This window comes from Giraffa tippelskirchi, chromosome 4, assembly GCF_054371585.1.
Source record: "Giraffa tippelskirchi isolate mGirTip1 chromosome 4, T2T-mGirTip1v1.2.pri, whole genome shotgun sequence".
NCBI classification, from domain to species: Eukaryota; Metazoa; Chordata; class Mammalia; order Artiodactyla; family Giraffidae; genus Giraffa; species Giraffa tippelskirchi.
This window is the reverse complement of record NC_137278.1, coordinates 132410358-132431249: the sequence shown is the minus strand read 5'-3', so window position 1 is coordinate 132431249 and position 20892 is coordinate 132410358. Positions and strand designations below refer to the sequence as shown.

General features: G+C 46.3%; 2 protein-coding genes and 1 long non-coding RNA gene across 3 annotated transcripts; 1 reads left to right on the top strand and 2 right to left on the bottom strand.

Moving 5' to 3' along the window:
- The first annotated feature begins 596 nt into the window (after positions 1 to 596).
- Positions 597 to 9287, top strand: DRC2 (dynein regulatory complex subunit 2). The gene is made up of 9 exons (XM_081596785.1): positions 597 to 676; positions 1083 to 1308; positions 2058 to 2225; positions 5392 to 5561; positions 6418 to 6556; positions 7390 to 7587; positions 7783 to 8001; positions 8621 to 8773; positions 8884 to 9287. The coding sequence occupies exons 2-9, from the start codon at positions 1177 to 1179 to the stop codon at positions 9199 to 9201; spliced, it is 1497 nt and encodes a 498-aa protein (XP_081452911.1). The 5' UTR covers positions 597 to 676; positions 1083 to 1176; the 3' UTR covers positions 9202 to 9287.
- A 613-nt stretch (positions 9288 to 9900) lies between these two features.
- Positions 9901 to 13338, bottom strand: FKBP11 (FKBP prolyl isomerase 11). The gene is made up of 6 exons (XM_081596786.1): positions 13113 to 13338; positions 12882 to 12947; positions 12425 to 12512; positions 12094 to 12127; positions 11664 to 11734; positions 9901 to 10136 (listed from the first exon to the last, which is right to left on the bottom strand). The coding sequence occupies exons 1-6, from the start codon at positions 13245 to 13247 to the stop codon at positions 9919 to 9921; spliced, it is 612 nt and encodes a 203-aa protein (XP_081452912.1). The 5' UTR covers positions 13248 to 13338; the 3' UTR covers positions 9901 to 9918.
- A 3661-nt stretch (positions 13339 to 16999) lies between these two features.
- LOC145547375 (uncharacterized) lies at positions 17000 to 19180 on the bottom strand. The gene is made up of 3 exons (XR_014083797.1): positions 19074 to 19180; positions 18625 to 18827; positions 17000 to 17653 (listed from the first exon to the last, which is right to left on the bottom strand). It is a non-coding gene; the product is annotated as an uncharacterized LOC145547375 (long non-coding RNA).
- Between the last annotated feature and the right edge of the window lie 1712 nt (positions 19181 to 20892).

The following is a 20892-nucleotide window of genomic DNA, read 5'->3' as shown; positions in this document are numbered from 1 at the left end:
AGGCTCAGATTGAAACATTAAATGAATGAAGATATATATTCTATATCTTAAATATTTATATTTTAAATATTATCTATTATATACTTAAAATATTGACTCTGTTTCTCTGAAGAACTCCAATCCAGGCATTATATCTCCTATTTAAAACAACTTTATTGAGGCACATTTTGTATATCATAATTCACCCTTTTCAAGCATATAACCCAATGATGCTTTTATCCCAGATTCATCAAATTCTCCAGCATAAATCAGTTTTAGAACATTTTGATCAACCCAATATGATCTCTCATGTGCATTTAATGTTAATCTCCCTCACCTTTTGCCCCTAGTAATTTTTAGCCTACTTTCCATCTTCATAGCTTTTCCTTTTCTGGATAGTTTACATAAATGGAAATTTATGCGGCCTCTTTTTTCTGTCTTCTTTGAGTATGTTTTTCTGGTTTACCCACATTGTCGCATGCATGCATAGTCTGTTCCTTTTTTGTTGTTGAATAGTATTTCACTGTTCGGAGAGAGCATATTTTGTCCATCATCCACTTGTTTTTGGAATTTAGATTGTTTTCAATTGGGCTATTATGACTAATGCCGCTAAGAACATTCCTGTGAGAGTCTTTATGTGGATAAGCTCTCACTTCTCTTAGATTGATATCTAAACGTGAAATTACTGGATCACAGGGTAAATTTATGTTTAACATTTTAAGAAACTGCCAAAATGGCTCTACCATTTTACCTTTGCCACCAACAATTTGTGAAGATTCCTGTTTCTCCATATCTCTCAAAAGTTAGTTATTACTTGTATTTTAAGACATGGCCATTACGTGAAAAATAATCCCTCACAAAAGATTTTTGGAATATTCATTGAGGAGGAAACGACCCTCTCTCAGAAACTGACTGAGGTCCTCCAGCGAGCAGAGGGCGCTCCAAGACACGGCGCCTTCTCCTAGCTGTTGCTGCGCCATCTTAGCGAGATCTCCGTTGCTAGGAGACGGAGATGCGTCCTTTGGTTTGGGAACCCTGCCACACCGCTCTCCCGGGTTTTCTCTAGCCTGTTGTCTGAGATCTAAGGTCCCACTGCCTTGCAGGGGCAGTTCCAGACGGCTCTTTTCTGGGGACCTTTTCCTCCTGCTCTTTTAATGCTGGCCGTGGCAGGAGGAGGATCCTCGCCCAGATTCAGCTATGTCTAAGAAAGGGAAAAAAGCCAAGGTGCCGCTGTCGGATGAGGAGCAGCTGCTTCTGTTTCAGCAGAAGTTGCTGGCAGAGGAGGAGATGGCCAAGAAGAAAGAGAAGCTCCTGAACCAGTTCTTGAAGGTGATGGGTTTTTGCATTACTCTCTGCCTAACCCCACCCACCCCCTGCCCTGGTCCTCTCACCTTGACCCTGTCTTTGTGGCAGCCTCATTTTCATGGTAGCCTCCCCTCCCCCTGGAAATTTTAAGACCCAGATAGACTTAGATTTCAGGCAATATTGTATGGGGAAAGGAGCAGTTCTCTGTGAAGCATGGAGGTAGGAAGATGGTATAGGGCTTGACAATCACTACTGAGCCCCAGAACTGGGATAATAGGTGCTACCATCTGTCTGAGCTATCTGAAAGTCTGATATTCTCCCTCGAGATGAGCCATTACAAACAATGTCCTGCTCTGATGCCTCCACCCAGAAGGAAACTCACCATAGCCCTCCCTAAAATGCCACTGGGAAGATCCTGTCTTATGTAAGACCCTCCCAAAACAAGAATAAGAACTCCTGAATGTTAGCCATCAGGTCCCTCAGAAAAAACAAAGGGTAAGATGTCAGTTGACAAACTAATTTTGATTTAGTTTTTCGTACTGTATCAGGGCTTTTAGCCCTGACCTCTGGGGTTGTTATTGTTGTTCAGTTGCTAAGTCATATCTGACTCTTTGCAACCCCATGGGCTATAGCACTCCAGGCTCCTCTGTCCTCTATTATCTCCCAGAGTTTGCTCAAATTCATTTGTCCATTGAATCAGGGATGCTATCTAACCATCTCATCCTTTGACCTCTGGTGTGTTGGGGGGGGGGTATATTTATTCCTTCCCACAGGACAAGCTGGCCAAGGAGGAGCACAACAGTGCTCTGAACCTTAATAAGATTAATACACAGTGGAGAACGGTCCTTCGGGAAGTCAAGACCAGAGAGCTTCATAAGGACATTGAGATCCTCAGCCAAACATTTGAACGAGTGGTGGACTGCAAGGACAGTGTCATCAAGGCAAGCTCTCTTCCCAAAGAAACACTTGATTATGACTGCCTTTGATCTCTTAATAGAATGGGCCTAGTGAATTAATTCATGTTAAAATGCTCCCAAGACACATGCTGTGATGCAGCTAGGCTATCATTCATTTCACTGAAGTGAAAAATAGAATACTGAGCTGTCATCCCTCCCCTTCTGTTAGAGAAGCTATTCTCCTTGATCATCTACTGCCTCAAACCAGTACTACACAGTATTAGAGTTGAAAGGCACAGGAGACATCACCCAATGACTTGAACTTAGTCCTAAACTTTCATTTCAATGTGAGAAGGCTTAATTCCAGAGAGAAGAAGCAGTTTGCCCAAGGTCACACAGCTAGTCAGTGAGAGAGCTGTGACTACAGCATGGATTTCTTGATTCCCAGTCCAGTGCTTTATGCACCCAAATTCCATGTGGCCTCTTGGATTCAACTTCAGTGGCCCTGGATGAGATTGTGAAGATCTCCATCGGTAAGAACGGTTCTGGATCTCTAACCAATTCAGTCAGCTAACTTTATGCCCTTGGGAGGTTCTTGAGTTGAGTACATACCATCTTTTTCTCTAAGGGATTTTTTTCTCTTGAGTTTCAAGTCCCTATATTTAGGATCCCTCAATATCTGTTCCCGTTTGTTGCACTGTTCTCACAACTGAACTCATGAGTTCCTCCTCCCTCCAGTCCCCTTTCCCATACTCCACAATCTGGTCTTCCTCATACTCTCTGTTTGGGTGGCTGGTGCCATTCACTATCACCCAACCCAGGAATCTGGGAATCATTCTAGCTTTGGCCTCCATCCCTGACTTCTAGTACTAAGTCTTATGTAAATCTTCTGCTTAAGTAAGTCACACCCTGCTCTTCCCCGCTATCCTGCTGTAGTTGAGTATTATCTCTACTGCAATAACTTCTTATCTTCCAGTGTTTGATTGTCTACACAACGACCAGGATTATCTTTCTAAAACAAAAATCTGTTCCTGTTACTCTACTGTGTAAATCTCCTTAATGGCTCCCCTGGTCTACAGAAAAAATGGCTCCCTTCCTCCATAGAAGGAACAGCAAAGCCTTTCATGATCTGGTCTCTACCTGGACCTTTCACATAGCCAGCCTTCTTTCCTGTGCCTTTGCACATGCTATTCCCTCTATCTGGAATTCTCTTTTCCTTATCCCCTCACTTTTCCTGGCAAATTCTTACTCCTCCTCCAAGAGTGACACAAATGACATCTCTACTATGAAGCCTCCCCAGTGCACTCTGTCTTTTATATCCCCCTGTCACGGGGGAATCATCAACATCATAGCATTTTCCATGTTGTGCTGTAACATTTTTTTCAAATTTTATAAAATGGGAATTTAATCTGCACCTGTTTTTTTTCTCAGAATTTATTTGTAATTTTCTGTTTATGTAACTTTTCCTACTACAAGACTTCAGACTCCTTTGGAGATAGTGAAAATGTCTTTTCATCTCTGAATCCTCAGCATCCAGCACAGTGCTGGTACAGAGCAGGTTTAGTACACCTTAGCTGAGTGAGTGAATAGTCTTCCATTATCAGCACCTATTTCATAAGATCTTTTCCATACTAAAGTCGCTCAGTCATGTCTGACTCTTTGCGACCCCACACAATTCTTTGCAACTCCCTGGTGGGGCTGTAGCCCGCCAGGCTCCTCTGTCCATGGAATTCTCTAGGCAAAAATAGTGGAATGGGTTGCCATTCTCTACTCCAGGGGATCTTCCCGACCCAGGGATCAAACCTGGGTCTCCTACATCACAGGCAGATTCTTTATTGTCTGAGCTACCAGGGAAGCCCCATACTAAACATATAAGTAAAAGCTAGCAATGTGGTAGTTTATAGTGAGTGGATCATCTGGACATTTGGTAAAGGCTTTTTTGCTTTATTCATTTTAATTTTAATTTGTTTCACTTTTTTGAATAAGTAGTTCACTTACATTGTTCAAAATTCAAAAGATAAAAAAGTTATGTACAGAAGATAAAAAAAAAGATAAAAAAGTTATCTTACATTGTTCAAAATTCAAAAGATAAAAAAGTTATGTACACCAGTTCCCACTGGTGAACCACCCAGTGCCCCTCCTGATAATTTTAGTTGCATGAATAAAGCTTTTTTTTTACACAAATGGTAGTATTACATAGTGTTCTGCCTCTTGCCTTTTTCATTTAATAATATATCCTGGGGACTATTCCGCATTAGCCCATGCTTCTCATTTTGTTTTACAGCTGTATAGTATTCTGTATTGTAGTTTAACATGTTACTTTGTCCTCAATATTTCCTGTGTCTTGGTAATTCCAACTAGAAGCTTGCGGGTGCTGTGTTCTTTTCTAGCAGCTGTTGATTAATTCATTGAGGATTGCAAAATGCTGATTTTCTGTTTTTTTAAGGCTGATTTTCTAATAGTATCATTCTTTTTTCATTTATTAGTTCACATACTTCTATAAAGAGATACTTACTATCATTTACCATTCAGTTACCCAGAGGTATAATTTATATAAAAAATGCCTTACTCTTTCTCTTCCCTTTTATAAACCAGTTTTTTTTAAAAAATTCATTGTCTGGCATCCTCTAATGGTAACTGTTTTTTTTTTTTAAGTATCCTGATAAACTCATAATCAAACATATTTGATATTTTTTAATCCATTGCCATTCTTATCCTTATTGATGTTCACACTGTCGCGTTTTTTTTTTGCCAGTGGATGTCTTCTCATTATCTACTGCTACATCACAAACTGCCTTAAATTAGCGACTTACAACAGCAATTTATTTCACTCTCTCTCAGGGTTCTGTAGGTTGACTTAGCTTAGCAGGGAGGTTCTTGCCTGGCACCTCTCATACGGTTTTCAGTGAGATGTCACTTGGGACGGCAGTCACCTGGGGGCTTGACTGAGCTGCATGTGTTAGATGACAGGCAGTTGATTCTGACTGTCCACTGGGAGCTCAGCGGGGCTGTTGACTGGAATGAATGCTTTCACAGGGCCCCTCCACCGGCACTGGCTTCTCACATTCCAAAGTGGGACAACCTGAGCTCCCAGAGCCAAAGAATTGGCATTAGGAACTAGGGAAAATAGGAACTAGCTAGCTGAATACATTTTTATTTTCTCACACAGCTGCCATTCAGCCAAAGTGGTAACTCTGTGTTTCCTACCCAGTCTTTAGCAAAGGACCTGTCAGAAGCTGAGGAGCAGTACGCCCATGCCCTGCGCAGCCACCTGCACAGCATCGACCAGCTCTTGGCCCTGCAGAGATGCCGGCTCAACCTCTTAGAGGAAAATTACAACATGGAGCTGGAGGCCCTAACCAAAGAGTTTGAGACTGAAAGGTGTGGGGGCCTAAGAGGAGCTATGGGGGGTGAGAGTGGGGGTTGACCCCAGGGGTGTATCCAGAGCCTATGTCAAGATGCTACCTGTAGGCAGCCACCCACTTTCAGCGATCAAAATCCTACCCATCTACCTACCTAGAGGACAGCGATGGTGTGGGGAAATTAACAAGATGGCACCATTCAGGCTCTCTCACCCTACCCTCTCATGCCCTCTGCCCCATGTTCTGTAAACAATGATTATGTAATTGCTAAGGTCACTTGTAGCACTGCGCATGCGCATCAGGAGGTACTCGCTTGGTTCCGGACTCCTTTGGGCGGTATGCCTGTGTGAGCATCGCCTGGAAAAGCCCAGAAGGGTTGTGTGCAGTTATGTTGTGTTATGTCTACTGCTACAGCTGCAGCGTCAGCCAGGAGAGAGGCTGTGTTATGGCTGCCATGCCAGCCAGGAGAGAATAAACCTGGCTACAGTTCCTACAGTGTCTGGCGTCTTCTTCCAACCTCTTAGCTCTCGGCTTACCTGTTCTGGGTTCAGCGAACAGTGTGGACAGTGTGAACAGCAAGAAAATTGGCATCTGGAACAGGATCAGCAATACAGATGGGAAAGAGACTTTTCACTGCAACCTTTTGTACTTTTTTATTTTTTTATCATACGAATATATTACCTATTCAAAAATCAAACTAATGTTATTCATTTTTTCTGGCCCTGCAAAGGACAGAACCTGCCCTCCTCCTATTCTTCTTCAGTACCTAAGAGTTTGTACCATTCATATAGTTTTATTACATACTGCTTTGCATTGTCATTATTGGTCCATATGCTTTATGCCTCAGAGCAGGAATAGTATCTTATCTCCTACAGGAAAACAATTATTGACCAACATGAAAAAGAGATTCACTACCTACAAGATGTCTTCATGGCCATGGAGCAGAACTACATAGATTCTGAATATGAAAGCAAGCTGGAGTTCCAGAGCATGTGGGACGATCTGAAAAACAAGGTATAGAGGGAGAGCAGATGGGCAGGAGGTGGGAAGAAGGGAGAAAACAGTTCTGAAGGTAGTAGAGCTAGAAGAGATCCCTTTAACCAACACAGTCAATAAAATGCCTGTTGCCACTGTAGGTATACCCCTGCGGCTTTTTGTAATTTCGTGAAAATTGGTGAGGAGGAAAGACCATCCTGAGATACCAAGAAAATGCATTTTAGAGCTAACACACACCAAGGAGATCCTCTCACTTCACCCTTGTGATCTGTAGAAGAAGAAATTAAGGTCCAAAGTGGACCTTAATGACCTGCCAAAGTCAGGCTGCTGATCTGTGATCAAGCCAGGGGGGAGTCCAGTTCTCCTGCCACTTGGCTCCAGGAGCTTCCACTACCTTGGAGGCTGCCAACTTAGCCAGCCTGCAGACCTGGGTTTGGAGGGGTAGAGTGCTTTCATTTTGTCCCATAATGTTTCATACAAATTTTGATAAGCTTTCTACATTTAAAAATTGGGAGATTTCACAAAAAAATCCAAAATTGCAACTTCCCCTAAACAATTTAAAGATCTGGTAACACTGGGCCATATTTTCCAATAGGGACATTCCCATGGAGCTGAGCAGTTGTGCCCTCACCCCCACCACCAATGGGGCATTTCCCCTGGGGTTCACCACCGGCCCCACATAGCCTACAGCACTTATTTATATCATCTGCCTGGTCTTTGTAGGCATTTTCACTGGCGACCTCTGCACAATGCTGTGCTACAAACAGTTCAAGAGGGGGAGGTGTTGGTGCCAGTGAAAGGGCGCTAGTAGGTTAAGTCCAAGCACTGGCTATTTGGGGATCACTTCCCAGAATTTAGAAGAGAAGCACTTTCTAAGACTGCAACTGGAGAACATAGTAGAAGATCTGTGGAGAAGGTTCCAGGATGCACTCAAGAATTACACTGATGCCACAGAGGATCGAAAGATTGCCTTCGAGACTCTCAAGGTGAAGGACGAGAAAAGCTCCAAAGAGATCGAAGCACAGATGAAAAAAATACAGAGACTACAGGTTAGTGCAGCTAACCTGGGTGACTCACTGCTTTATCTGCTCCATTATCCCCTGTTCTTTTTCCCGTTTCCCCTGGGCTTCATCACTGGGGAGAGATGGTATGCTCTGATTTCAGTCCCCAGACAGTCCTTCTATCTGCTCACTGAAGACCCTCACGTAGTCAGGTGTTTCCTCTAATCTACCCTGTTCCTCTAGGATTCCATCATTATTTTAAAAGGCAAGATCCTGGTGCACAGCCGTGAGAGTGAAGAACAGAATCAGGATATTCGTGAAGATAAGGAGTTGGTCCTGGTACAACTGCGAAAACTTAAGGCCCAGAGGACTCAGGCCCGGGGAATAGCACAGGAGAACTTAGTCAAACTCACTCTGGAAAGCAATGCTACCCTCAAGGCCCTGAGGGAGATTGTTGACAAGGTAACAAAGGGGAGAGGGTAGCCAGAACAGAACCAGGGAACCTGGCTCCCTGCAGAGTGAAAGGGGCTGGCAAAACATACAGGGCTTCCCCCAGCTTCCTACCTGAGTGCCCACTTGGAATACCTATTTTATTTCATGTTCCCTTGCCTCTCACATATTATTTTATTTATTTAATATTTATTTCTTTTATTTCTGGGCTGCGTCAGGTCTTAGTTGTGGCATGCAAGTTTCTAGTTGTGGCACACAGGCTCAGTAGTTGCAGCACACGGGCTCTCTAGTTGAGGCACTCGGGCTTAATTGTTCCGCGGTATGTGGGATCTTAGTTCCCCAACCAGGGATGGAACCCATGTCTCCAGCATTGGAAGGCAGATCCTTAACCACTGGACCACCAGGAATTCCCTCACCTCTCACCTCTTCAATTTAATGAGTTAATAGTGAATGGGTTTTAGAAGAATATAAAATATTTGTAATAGTGTTTGTAAGCCCTTTATGTTGGATGTATTACTTTTGTATCCCATTTGGCTAAGTGGCTTCCCTGGATTGAAGCAAGGGAACCAACTCCATTATTTCTCCTTCTCAATCCCTTTCCTAATAGAACGTTTCTGCTTGCTTCCAACAGGGTGAAAAAATTCTTAAACTTGCTGAAATATGTAGGAAATTTGAAACAGAAGAAGAAAAAGTGCTGCCTTTTTATTCATCGGCATTGACTCCCAAGGAGCAGGAAGAGATAGAGACAATGGACCCAGAGGAGTTTAATGAGGAGCTTGGAAAGGTAAGGTTCCATGGGCCCAAGGCCACCACCTGAGGCTGGGGTGACAGAGCACTGGGCTACACTTGCTAACAGATCCTACCGCACACCTTCTCCCTGTAACTCACTCCCAGGTGATAATGGACTACACAGGGATGGAGAATTTCTGGAAAAGGTACAACAAAGTGAAACTGGAGCAACTGAGCCTTCAGCACAGGCGTGCTCAGTTGTTAGAAATCAATGAGAAGCTGCGGGAGATGCTCAGGCAGTACTTGGATGGCATCTCTGTGAGTGATGAAGTGCTGAGCCAGCTCAACCCACTCTTCATTGTCAATCACCGCAGCAACTTACCCCAGCTCCTGCCCACGCCCGCAGCCCAACCAGGTGACAAAAAACCTCCAGCCACTTACAGCATCATTGAAGCAGCCCATGTGGTCTCCCACACCCTGTGATACAAGGGGAAAACCTCTTTTCAATTCCCAGAGAATGTTTTGAGAAACCCAAGGACTTTGCTATTAAAAAATCACTGTGGAGTTTATGAGCTCTCTATATCTCTTCCATGTTGGATAAAACAATCTCCTTGGAGGATACTAGGAATTCAGCAGCCCTAGGGAGTAGAGAGGGCTTCCCAGGTGGCACTAGTGGTAAGCAAAAAAACCCACCTGCCAATGCAAGAGACATAAGAGATGCAGGTTCAATCCCTGGGTTGGGAAGATCCCCTGGATGAGGGTACAGCAACCCACTCCAGTATTCTTGCCTGGAGAATCTCCATGGACAGAGGAGCCTAGCGGCCTACAGTCAGTCCATGGGGTCACAAAGAGTCAGACACAACTGAAGCAATTTGGCATACACACAGCACGGGGAGTAGAGAGAGTACCCAGGCAACTACCCCGACGCTTACTCCTCAGTGAGGTGTTGCTCCTCGGTGTCAGGACATCATGGGAGCCAAAACCCGTGCTTTCAGGACCCAGAGATCCTACGGTCCTTGGTGTAAGTTAGGACAGGAAGAGGAGGCCAGGAGAACTGATCCAAAGCCTCTGACCACCCCCTGCCAAGCAGAACCCAACTAAGAATGCCTTTTTCCTCAGCACTTTATCTCATTCCCACTTACAAAGGCAGCCGCAGAAAGTATCAGGTGAAAAAATGCAAAGTTTTTAAAAAATTATTTATTATTTCTTTTTGCTCTTGTTTCGTTTCTCTTCCTTGAGCTTCTTTTTGGAGATTTTAGGACTGCTGGCCTTTCTGTATAGATGATACCCAATAAGGCCCAGGAGGGCTGGCACCATGGCCATTCCTACCAGAGGCAAAATGCCCTTCACCAGCTTCTGCCAGTAGTTGGCTCGGATCAGTGCAATCAGTTCCACGTCAAAATGCAGCTCTGCATCCGCTGGAGGCAGAGAGGAGGTGAGGGTTAGAATCTCTGTGCACTGTATCCAGGGCTCAGAATCTGAATGCAAATAGGGAGGGCAGACAACACTGCAGAAACATATGTGAAGTTGGCAAGATTTAAATGTGGGGCTGAGTTCTCTTAATGTGAAAGACAGAGGAGGGTTATGAGGCTATTGAGTGATAGTCATGTTTACCCCAAATATCCAAGTGTGGCTTGTCTTCATTGACAGGTCTTTGACACAACAGGAGAACCTTTGTGAAAAGTACAGGCCATTCTCCATGTGTAAGTTAGAGAACCTCTGTACTAACTGTATCTCGAAACAGCCACATGGATAGAATCTTTGCAAGGCTGAAATTAAGTGGATTTAAACTAGACTTTTTAAAATGTCACCAACCAATAAGCACACTCACTGTGATTCTTTAGAAAAAAAAAAAAAACAGGTGTTTCAACATGGCTAGAGAGGCAGGATGTGGTTTAAGATGTAACAGAAAGGAGAAATGAACAGGAGTGAGATAGGGAAGAAATGTAAACAAGCAGTACTGGAGATGAGGAGGCAACAGAGCTTTGGCTAAAAGAAGTTCTCTTTAGTCCCCTGACCCTCTCTCTGGGTCTCCCTCTAAGCTAGAACTTAGGATAAGAATTTTTATCCCAGTACAACTCATTTTAGCTAATGGAACATTTCTTATAACCAAAAGCAAGAGATCTGCATCTTGGAACATCTGTCTAGGCTCAGGCCTTAAAAAACAGATACTAGCAGTGACCTGTAAGGGCTTGGCTTTCTTTAAGATTTTTTTTTTCTTTTTTGATGTGGACCATTTTTAAAGTCTTTATTGAATTTTTACAATATTGCTTCTGTTTTGTTTTGGTTTTTTGGCCCAGAGGCATGGAACTCACACCCTCAGCATTGGAAGGGGAGGCCCCCAGGCTTGGCTTTTAAGTGTTGTTTTTATTTTGAATTACTTGACTGTGACCATTTTCACTATCTCTTTTCTGGTGGAGGCTGAAAGGAACTGTGGAAATGTGGTGAGAAGCCATGCCAGCTGTACAAATGACAGTCTGGAGTTGTAGGAAAAGCACAGGAAAGAAATCCAGAGTTCTCAGAGATATGGCACAGGCAGCAGACTCATGTGGCTCAAGCAAGGGTCACCTCCCTAAAAAGTTGCCAGCTGCCAAAGGACAAGCCAGGTGGCTTTAACAGGTTATATGTCTCTAGTCCCTCCTGGTGATCTGAGGAGGAAAAAGGTGGCCCTGCAGAAGGAGGCATCAGCCAGTCCTATACCATTTAGCAAACTGGGTTTAGACCTTCTCAGGCTTCAAAGTGCATAGCTCCTTGTAGCTCTTAGGGACTGTTTTTTCTGTTTGTTTTTTTGGCTGCGCTCTCTGGCATGTGGGATCTTAGTTCCCCGACCAGGGCTCACACACATGCTCTCTGCGTTGGAAGCACAAAGTCTTAACCTCTGGATCGCCAGGGAAGTCCCAGAGACTGGTTATCTCGATAGCCAGAGAGACACCTCGTCAGATTACCTGGGATAGATGGTGGAAATCCCCGTTTTCCATAGGCCAGGTGAGAAGGAATGATTACCCTTCGCTTCTCTCTGAGGAAAGGAATGTGAGTCATAGCCAGCAGTAGAACCAGGTGGGCCAACCACCTCAGTCCATCTGAAGTCCCACCGACAACACCCTCTGGATATTCACACTCAAAATACGAACTTTCCCACCTGAGTACCAAACAGGTTGACTGGCCAAGGTGTCCATCCCCCCAGGTGTCTCAACTCCACCAGCAGAACCCCCAGCCAGAAAAAGCCTGAGGCTTCATCCAGAGCCTCCATGCCCAGAGAGCAGGACCTATCCAGCATGAAGCCAGAGCCCATTCTCCTGCCTCCTCTAGGAGCAGAGACAGCTTCCTCCCATGCAGAAGGGGTACACCCAAGCCCACCCCTGCCTAGATACTCACCCCACACACATGTCTAGAAGGCTCTGCTCCAGACCTTGAGGAAGAAGACACAAATGAATAGGAAGCTATCTGCATTCCCCAAATCCTGGGAGAAGAAGATCAAAGGCTCCCAGTGACCCTCAACTGAGCTCCCCACTTCTAGAATCTCCGGCTTCCAATGTGGTATGCGGCAAGAGGAGTACTAGGAGTGAGGTTTGAACCTCAGGAGGTGAGTGGGAACCCTGGGCTGTTGGGGGGGGCGGGGGGCATTTCCAAGGTAGCTGAGGGGTTAAAGAGGCTAAGAAAGGGCTTAGGCTGGGAAGAAATGGAATGGGAGGTGCAGCTCACATACCTGGTATCACTTGCTTTTGGCCAAGTTCTATAACTAGAGGGTCTCTGGTCAGAGACGTGTCAAAGATGCGTCCATCTACCAGGCTGCCCTGGGGGTGGGAGGGAGAGCATCTAGAGCGCACACCTATACCTCTCCCTCCCAGCAGGGTGCGCACACACCTGCCCTCGGCCGCAACCCCGTGGCAGCTGCAGTCTAACGTTCCCTTCGGGGCAGAAAGGAACAGGAAGCCCCAAAAGGGCTGGCACTTCTCGGAGATCCCTCCACCCTTCACTTCACTGCGGAACAGCAGGGAAGGGGAAAGGGTAGGGAAGAGGCGCCCCTCCCCCCCGCCACGTGCCGGAGGACCCCAGAGCCGGAGTTACTCCCGAACCGCTTGCCACGTGTCCAAGCCAAAGCTGACGTGTTTCAGCGCGGCGCCGCCCCCGGGGCCCCGCCGCGGCCCCCCAAGGCCCCTCACCGAGTAATGTATGTGAAGCGTGTCTCCAAAGGCAGCAGGCTCAGCACACGGCTCGGGGGGCTCCACCTATGATCGCACTACACGAGTCAGGGAGGTTCCTGCCCCTCGACTCGGCACCCCCCAATTCGGTGCCCGCACCCCCTCCTCCCCGCCCCCAGGATCCTTTAGACCCCGACCTTCCCCGCAACCGGGCCCGACCTCCACAGCGCCCGCCCGGTATCCTCTCCTCACCAGGGTCTCCACTTGGAGGGTCTGGACGGGACTTTCGGTTTCGGACCCAGCCTCCGCCCGGCACACCGCCCCCCTGAGCAGCAGCAGCAGCAGCAGTAGCAGTCGTAGCGGGAGAAGTGAGGGGCGCAGAGTCATAACTGGGTGGGGGCAGGGCTCGGGGCACGCAGGACAAGCCGCTGGATGACAGGGGCTAGGACCGCAGTTTCTTCGGCGTCCAGGCCAGACTGGATGGGACGGGGCGGGTCGCGACGCGCCAGCTCCTCCTCCCGCAGCCCTTCCTCCACCTAGTCCCCACCTCCTGGAGGGAGGAGGCCACCGGAGCTCTCCCGGCCCTCTGAGATCCCGAGGGTGAGACTCCGACCTGTCGGTTAGCCGTTCGTTGGGTCCCACAGCGAGGGGCTGAGTCACATCGTAGCATCCACTTATTACCTATTGTGTTCCAGACACTCGTCTGTAATCCTCAAAACCGCCTTGAAAGGTAGACATAATTGTTTCTATTTTACAGATGAGGAACTGGGTGTTCGGGTTAAGTGACTCTAACTTACTCAAGTTAAACTAGCTAGTTTAACTAGCTAGGTGGTGACAGAGGCAGGATTCAACCCTAGGACTACCTGAGTCTAGTCCGCTTGCTCTCTGCTCTTTCCTCTTATAAGTTTCCTCACACCTATGCTGGCAGGATCTGGCTGGCCCACCCCAGCCCAGCAGTTGTCAAAGATGGCAACCCTCTCCCACATCCAGCCATTCAGCTTGCACTCCTGGAGGTCATATACCCAAAAGGAGGCAGGGTGCTGTCCCATCACCCCACCCTTAGGGACAGTAGTTGAAAAGAGCACAGGGCTGTTTACTGTAAGGAGGGGGTAGATCCCTGAGAGTACCATTTTCCTCTGAGAGTACCATTTATTTCCTTTTTCAACAAACCTGTCAAAAGGGCAGCTACATACACCCCTTTTATGTTTGTGCAAGGACTTCAGTTTTTAGGAGTTTTTCTATTATTTCAGGTGACCTACCAATCCCCTTCTGCATGATTCAAGCCCTCACTGCCCACTTAGGCCTTGGGTATCTGGATTCTGCCCATCAGTGAGCTCACAGTCATTTTTGGGGTCACCTCTTAGGCCTTGTCCTCCTTAGCATCTCTCTGGTCCATGATGCCCCTGAGCTCTGACTGCTCTCCCAAGCTTTAGACGCAACTGTGTACTGCAGGCCTCCACCTGGATGTCTGATCAGTACCTCAAATCAACACACACACTACCCTACTCATTCCTCTCTCTCCTCCATCCCACCTGTAACAATCTGGATTTTGCATCCAGCATCCTGTTTCTATTTGTTCTGCTATCAGCCTTCTCTTTGATTCTTCTCTCACCCACCCCAAATCCAACCAATCTCCTCTGGATTCTCCCTTCACAGCCTCTCCAGCTCTCTTTCCATTCCCATGGCTACCACCCTAATGAATCAATCCTTCATTCTTTCTTCCTTTGGGGTTGTTTAGGCTGTGCTAGGTCTTCGCTGCTGTGCTGGGGTTTCTCTCTGGTTGCAGTGAGCAGTGGCTACTCTCTAGTTGTGGAGAGCAGCCTTTTCATTGCGGTGGTTTCTCTTATTTTGGGGCATAGGCTCTAGGCTGCTGGGGCTTCAGTAACTGCAGCTTGCAGGCCCTACAGCACAGGCTCACTAGTTGTGGTGCATGGGCTTAGCTGCCCTGAGGCATGTGGAATCTTCCTGGACCAAGGATCTAACCCGTGTCCCCTGAATTGGCAGGCAGATTCTTAACCACTGGACCACCAGGGAAGTCCCTCTTTTAGGTTATCTTTTTTTTCTTTAAAGCCCCCTTCTAGGGGTGATGGAACACTCTATATATCTTGATAGGGATGTGGGTTACATGGGTGTATCCTTGTCAAGCTGTATGTGTGCACTGTATGCAAATTATACCTCAAATTTTTTAAAAAGGAAACAAAATCAAACACACAAAAACTGTATTTCAAAAAAAAAAAAACCCAAAACTATTATTTCCAAGTCTCCCTTCAAGTCTGATACAGTCAATAAGACAATATTGTCCCGGACTTTCAGGGAGGCTGCTTAAAAGGAGCTAATTTAGCTAAGAAATGTGTCATAGTGCTCCACCTCCTCCCCCCAGTCTCCTTCCCTTCCTTCTTCCTGTTGCCTGGAATGTAGATGAGATGAACTACACTCTAGCAGCCATATTAGACCATGAGGTGAGCACGAGGATGTAAGCTATATGCTAGGACGGTGATAACTAGAGTACCACCATACCAGGCCTACACCAGGTACCTTTTAACTGAGGTAGAAATTAACTTCTATCTTGTTAAAACAACATAGAGTAATAAGCCCTCAGCCTCTTTCTACTCTAGTCCATTCTGTACACTGCTGCTATCTGTTCAGCTTCAGTGATATCACCTACCTGCCCACTAAAAAGCCTGCATGGCTCCACATTGCCCAGTGAATTAAATTCAGACAACCTGACATACCAATTTAAAGCTTTCATTATCTGGTCTTAATCTGCCTTTCCAAATTTTGCTTTGATTCCATTAAAACAAAAGCCTTAAAAACAGGAACTTCACCTTTCCCATTTTTATATTTTCATTGTCTAGTATGGTGCCTGACACATTAGATGCTCAATAAATGTTTACATATAAATTGTATCAAATCCTCTTGGCATCATGATGCTCTTGGCATTGGATGAACCTGCATTGTTTTCATCTCTGTGCACAGCTCATGCTCTTCCCTCACCTGTCAACCTCCCTCCAAGCCAAGCTCGAAGATCACCCCCTCTGTGAAGTTCTGATCCCCTAGCTGGAAGTGACTTATTTCTGAACTTCAGGCAAACGCTTGGGGACTTTATTGTATTCTCCCTTGTGTTGTTGTTATTTGTGTATTCCTGCTCCTCCCTCCCCCTCTCAAGAGTGAGCTCACTGATGGCAAGGACAAGGCTGTGATCATATCTGGAGTCCCTTAGGTGCCAGCTGCACAATACCCTCCATACAACAGGTTCTAGACAAATATGCTTTGAGTAAATATACTATGCAATACTGAGAAACCATTAGAGGGAAAACCTAACTATAACTAATACAGAAAACCTCCAAGACAAGCATATATACCTTTAAGTTAAAAAAAAAAAACCAAAAAACTAGACTGATACATGTGATATGAGCCCCTTTGTATTTTAACCCCTTCCCGAATATGGATAGATACATACATTTAGAAAAGGAACTAAAGAATGCACACCAAACAACTGAGGGTGGTTACCTTTGGGAACAGAGTGAGCAGAGGGGAACAAGTATTACATGTTGCTCTGAACATTTATGTATTATTTGGATCTTTTGCAATAGGAATTATTTGGGTTACAAAAATAAATTGTAAAATTTTGAGTGAATGAACATGATATCCAGCCATCCAAGACAATGTGTGGGAAGTGTTGAAGGAGTTGGGCTAACAGAGCTAATGGAGCCAAACTGAGAAGCAAAGCGTCCTTGTGGTGGTGGTGTTGTTTTGACCACACTGCATGACTTACGGGATTTTAGTTCCCCTACAAGGGATCAAACCCAGGGCCCTGGCAGTGACAGCGCTGAGTCCTAACCACTGGACCACCAGGGAATTCCTGAAAAACATTTCCTGTGATTAGAGAGGTCATGGGTAACTTTGCGCTTAGTCACTCAGTCGTGTCTGATTCTTTGTGACCCCATGGACTGTGGCCTGCCAGCTCCACTGTCCATGGGGATTCTACAGGCAAGAAAACTTGAGAGGTTTGTCACTTCCTTCTCCAGGGGAACTTCCAACCCAGGGATCGAACCCAGGTTTTCCGCATTGCAGGCGGATTCTTTACCGTCTGAGCCACCAGGGAAGCTCTGGTAACTTTGCAGATCCTATAAGTGGGGTTTGTTTTTTTTTTTGAAAGTGGTATTTTTAAACAAGTGAGAAAGGGTATAAAGGCAGAGGGTCAGATATTTGGGGAAAATGAACAGACCAGTTTGGCTAAAGTAAGGGATTTAGCCAGGAGAGTAGACAGAGGTAACTGGAGAGACAAGTAAGAGGTGGTGTGGAGACCTGAATGGTAGTGAGAATCCACTGAAAGTTTCTGGGCAAAGGGGTGACGTTGAATACCGCGCTGAAGCGGTATTGGAGGTGGAGGCTACTGTCTTCTCCAGCTCTGAGGCTTTGTTTGGTAATCCGAATGGGAACGCGTGAGAGGGTAATAGCAGAAAAGGGCAAAACTAAGGCAACAGTATCACCCACAGAGGGCAGCACAAGCCCTCTTGGACCCAGGAGAGACCAGGGAGGAAGGAGTTTTCTTCTTAAATCAAGTTAGGAGCCTGTGTGTGCATGCTCAGTCGCTCAGTTGTGTCTGAGTCGTGTCTTTATGACCCCATGGACTGCAGCCCACCAGGCTCCTCTGTCCATGGAATTTTCCAGGCAAGAACACTGGAGTGGGTTTCCATTTACTATTCCAAGGGATCTTCCTGACCCAGGAATCAAACTTGTGTCTCCTACGTCTCCTGCATCGGCAGGTAGATTCTTTACCAGTGAGCCACCTGGACAGGCAGAGAAAGGTGACATGGTCTTGGGAAAGGTAGGGGAGACTGGCCCAACCCTGACTCAAGGCACAAATTAATCAGAGGGCCACCCCTGGAGAGGCTTCTACCTTCAGAGGTGTCTGTGTCAGCAAGCAGGAGAAACTACCACATACTCCTGGCTTCCAAGCTTCACGGGGCACCCACCATACCCAGCTTGGTCAGACAATGATGTTGATTCCTCTGTCAAAGCTGAGTGCCTATTATGTGCCAGATAGCAAGCAAGGCACTGCTTTTTAAATGGTTTTAATATGTTTAACAGATTGCTAATAAATAAAAACTTGGTGAGTCAACATATAAAATCTGGGTTCAAAATTGAATGCCATATTTTCAGGAGCATGCATACCCAGGCTGACTAGATGTTTTCTTTTTGCATCTGGTTATGCGCTCATAACCAGGAATGATACGTTACCCTCTCCTCCACTATCCCCTTTGGCTGTTCTAGCCACGATGTATCATGCCATGGATACAAGATCTGGCATAGGCAAAAACAGATTCTCCATCTCCTATCTATACCTAAAGGTGGGATTCCTATATTCAGAACTCGGAATAAAGCTAGCATCCAAATCCCTGTAGTTCAAAACCCCAAACTAAGCCCTCCAACCCTTAGAAGGCCTTGTACTCAATGCTGTTCTGGGACGTGTGGGAGGGAGTGCTGGGTGGACCAGTTCATTCTCAAACCTCCTGCCTAGTCTAGCCTAACTGTTCAGACCTCCTCAGAGACAGCTCTCAATGCACCTGCTTTGAAGGAAGGGTCAGGCAGGAAGCAGGTATGGGCTGCGCTGTCAGCTCTGGGCAGAGATAGCCGAGTTCTGGCTTGTGTGTTGCCCTCTCTACCACATTCAGCTCGGTCAGATCTGATGCTAAACTAGAGCCCAGATACTCTCTTCTGTGGCTCATGGCCACAGTGATACAAACAAGGAGACACTTACCTTCAAGCCTTGATGGTGAATAGTTCTGGCCCAAGTCCCTCACTTCCAGACCTCCACCATGGCCTTTGGGCAGCACTGCGCCCTTTATCTGTCAAGGCTCAGATTTCCTCAGACCTAACCCTTTCTTCCCTTGCTCAGGAACTCAGGGTCATCCTTACCCTTCCCAGTAATCAAGGCCAGGAAACCTTATTTGAATGAAAAGCCTGCAGAGGAAAAAAGGCACTTGGATCCCATGACTCCCCAGTCACCAGCTTGATTCTCTAAACCTCCAGTTACCAGGTTAAAAAAAGCAGAGAACTGGACTTTGACTCTTCTACCTCCACACCCTTCTGAGCTGGAAAAGAGACTGTTCTTAATATTATGACTGCCTGCACAAAGACACCACTCCCTGCTCCAAGCAGCAGCAAGGGGGTACCCCTTCTACACAGTGACTCCCCAACTCTCATTACCCCATGTGGTCCTCTGTGGTTATCCCCAAGGATTCCAGAGCAGCCTAGGAACAGACTTCCTGGTCTCTCCCTCAGTACCATGATTTAACTCCACTCTTAACACAGGTCTGGAAACAAGAAGGTACAGAATAAATACTTGTCAGTTGTCTGCTCTGACCAATCTAAGTACCTGAAACTGGAGACAATGTGGTGACTTCCCAGAGCTTTCAGACCTTATACCTCTAGCCTGAGAAAGTCATACCCACTCACACTTATCCTGCCTGTCACTGACTCCATCCCACCTGGCCCAATCCAAGGCTTTCCACTAGCTTTCTCTAGGCTCACTTCAGAAGTTCCCTTGCCCAGATTATCCTGAAGTATATCCTAGGCCAAGCCATGAATGAGGAGCTGTTTGTGTTCTGGGAAGATAAGGTTGCTTTTGTCTTAAGAGCTGGATGCTAAACATTCACCTTCCAGGTTAAGTCTCCCTTTCATCTCCCCATGTCCTCCTCCATCCTCCCAAAAGCTAGAAGTTTCAAGCAACTGCCACAAGAGAGCTTCACCCCTTTCCTGGCATCCTAGACTGACTACTGAGGGGCAGAGGGACTAGACCATCCTCTCCCCAAGTTGTCAGAGGTCAAAAGACCCCCACTAGTCTGCCATCCAGCTAAAGTCCTCTCCATTATCGTTATCTTATCCAGGGGTGTAGCTCTAGAAGTTATCTATTTGTTAGTATACAAATAATGGACTTGGGCAAGTGCTCCTAACTTATCAGCAACCTTGGTCACCAAGCAGGACTTCTGAGGAGCCCAGGAGGAGGAAAGCATCACCTGGTTTTGAGGGTTATGTGGGTAGTGTTCAAAGCTTATGGGGTAATAAAGCAATGTCTGATTGAAGTAGTTGAAGGGTTTCATAAGGGCAGATGCACTGGAACTTAACCATGATGGCTTATTTTAATAGCAAGAGAGGGGCTGAAAAGGAAAATTGCCAGGGGAGGCAGCCGGGAGGTAGCTGAATACAAAGGATAATTTCACACTGGTATTGGGGCTCTCAAACTTATTACATACCTAAATCCTGTGCCTTCTCCATAACATCAAGTTGGGAAGACCTCTGTCCTTAAAGCTTAGGAAAGTGGTGAGAGTGGGGAAGGCCTGCCTGGCTCACTCAGACCTCACCAAGAAAGGGTAGCACCATCCCTTTTTTTGCCTAAGTAACAGCAGGAGACGAAAAGAGTAGTGGTGGGAATTGGATGCAAGGACAAGGTTTGTAGTTTTCCTCAAAACACTATCTCTGGATGAGGTCTGGCCTCCTGACAATAGGGAACTGGACACCTAAAGCAGAGGTGATGCAGGGCCATGAGCTGTAAGGAGGATCAAGTTCATTATACTACTCAGACCTTTACCCTTCACCTTACTCAATGCCAAAGTCCAGAACTAGACGGGTGAGCAGACTCCAACCTATGGATGAAGGGACCCTGTTCCAACTAGAAGCCCCTGAGGCACAGGGCTGGGGAGATCTGAGAGTGGGGGCTGTGTGAGGCATCAGTGCCCTCTATTGGAGTCCCTAAGTCTACTAGAAGATGATGAACATGGCTAAGTTCAGGGTTAAACCCTTTACAACTTGAGGGGCAAAGTCAAGAAGCCCTCAAACTCTGGGCCCTGATTCATTTCAGCTCCCTTTTGGGGTATGATGGGAAACAGTAAGCAGTGTGGAGATGAACCTCCATTACTTCACTCTCCCCAGTCCAGAGTACCCTTTACCCCTCTGCTGAAACAAAGAGCAGTCTGGAGAGTGGGACTAGAAGCAGAACTACCCTCACCAATAAACGCTGTGCCACGGC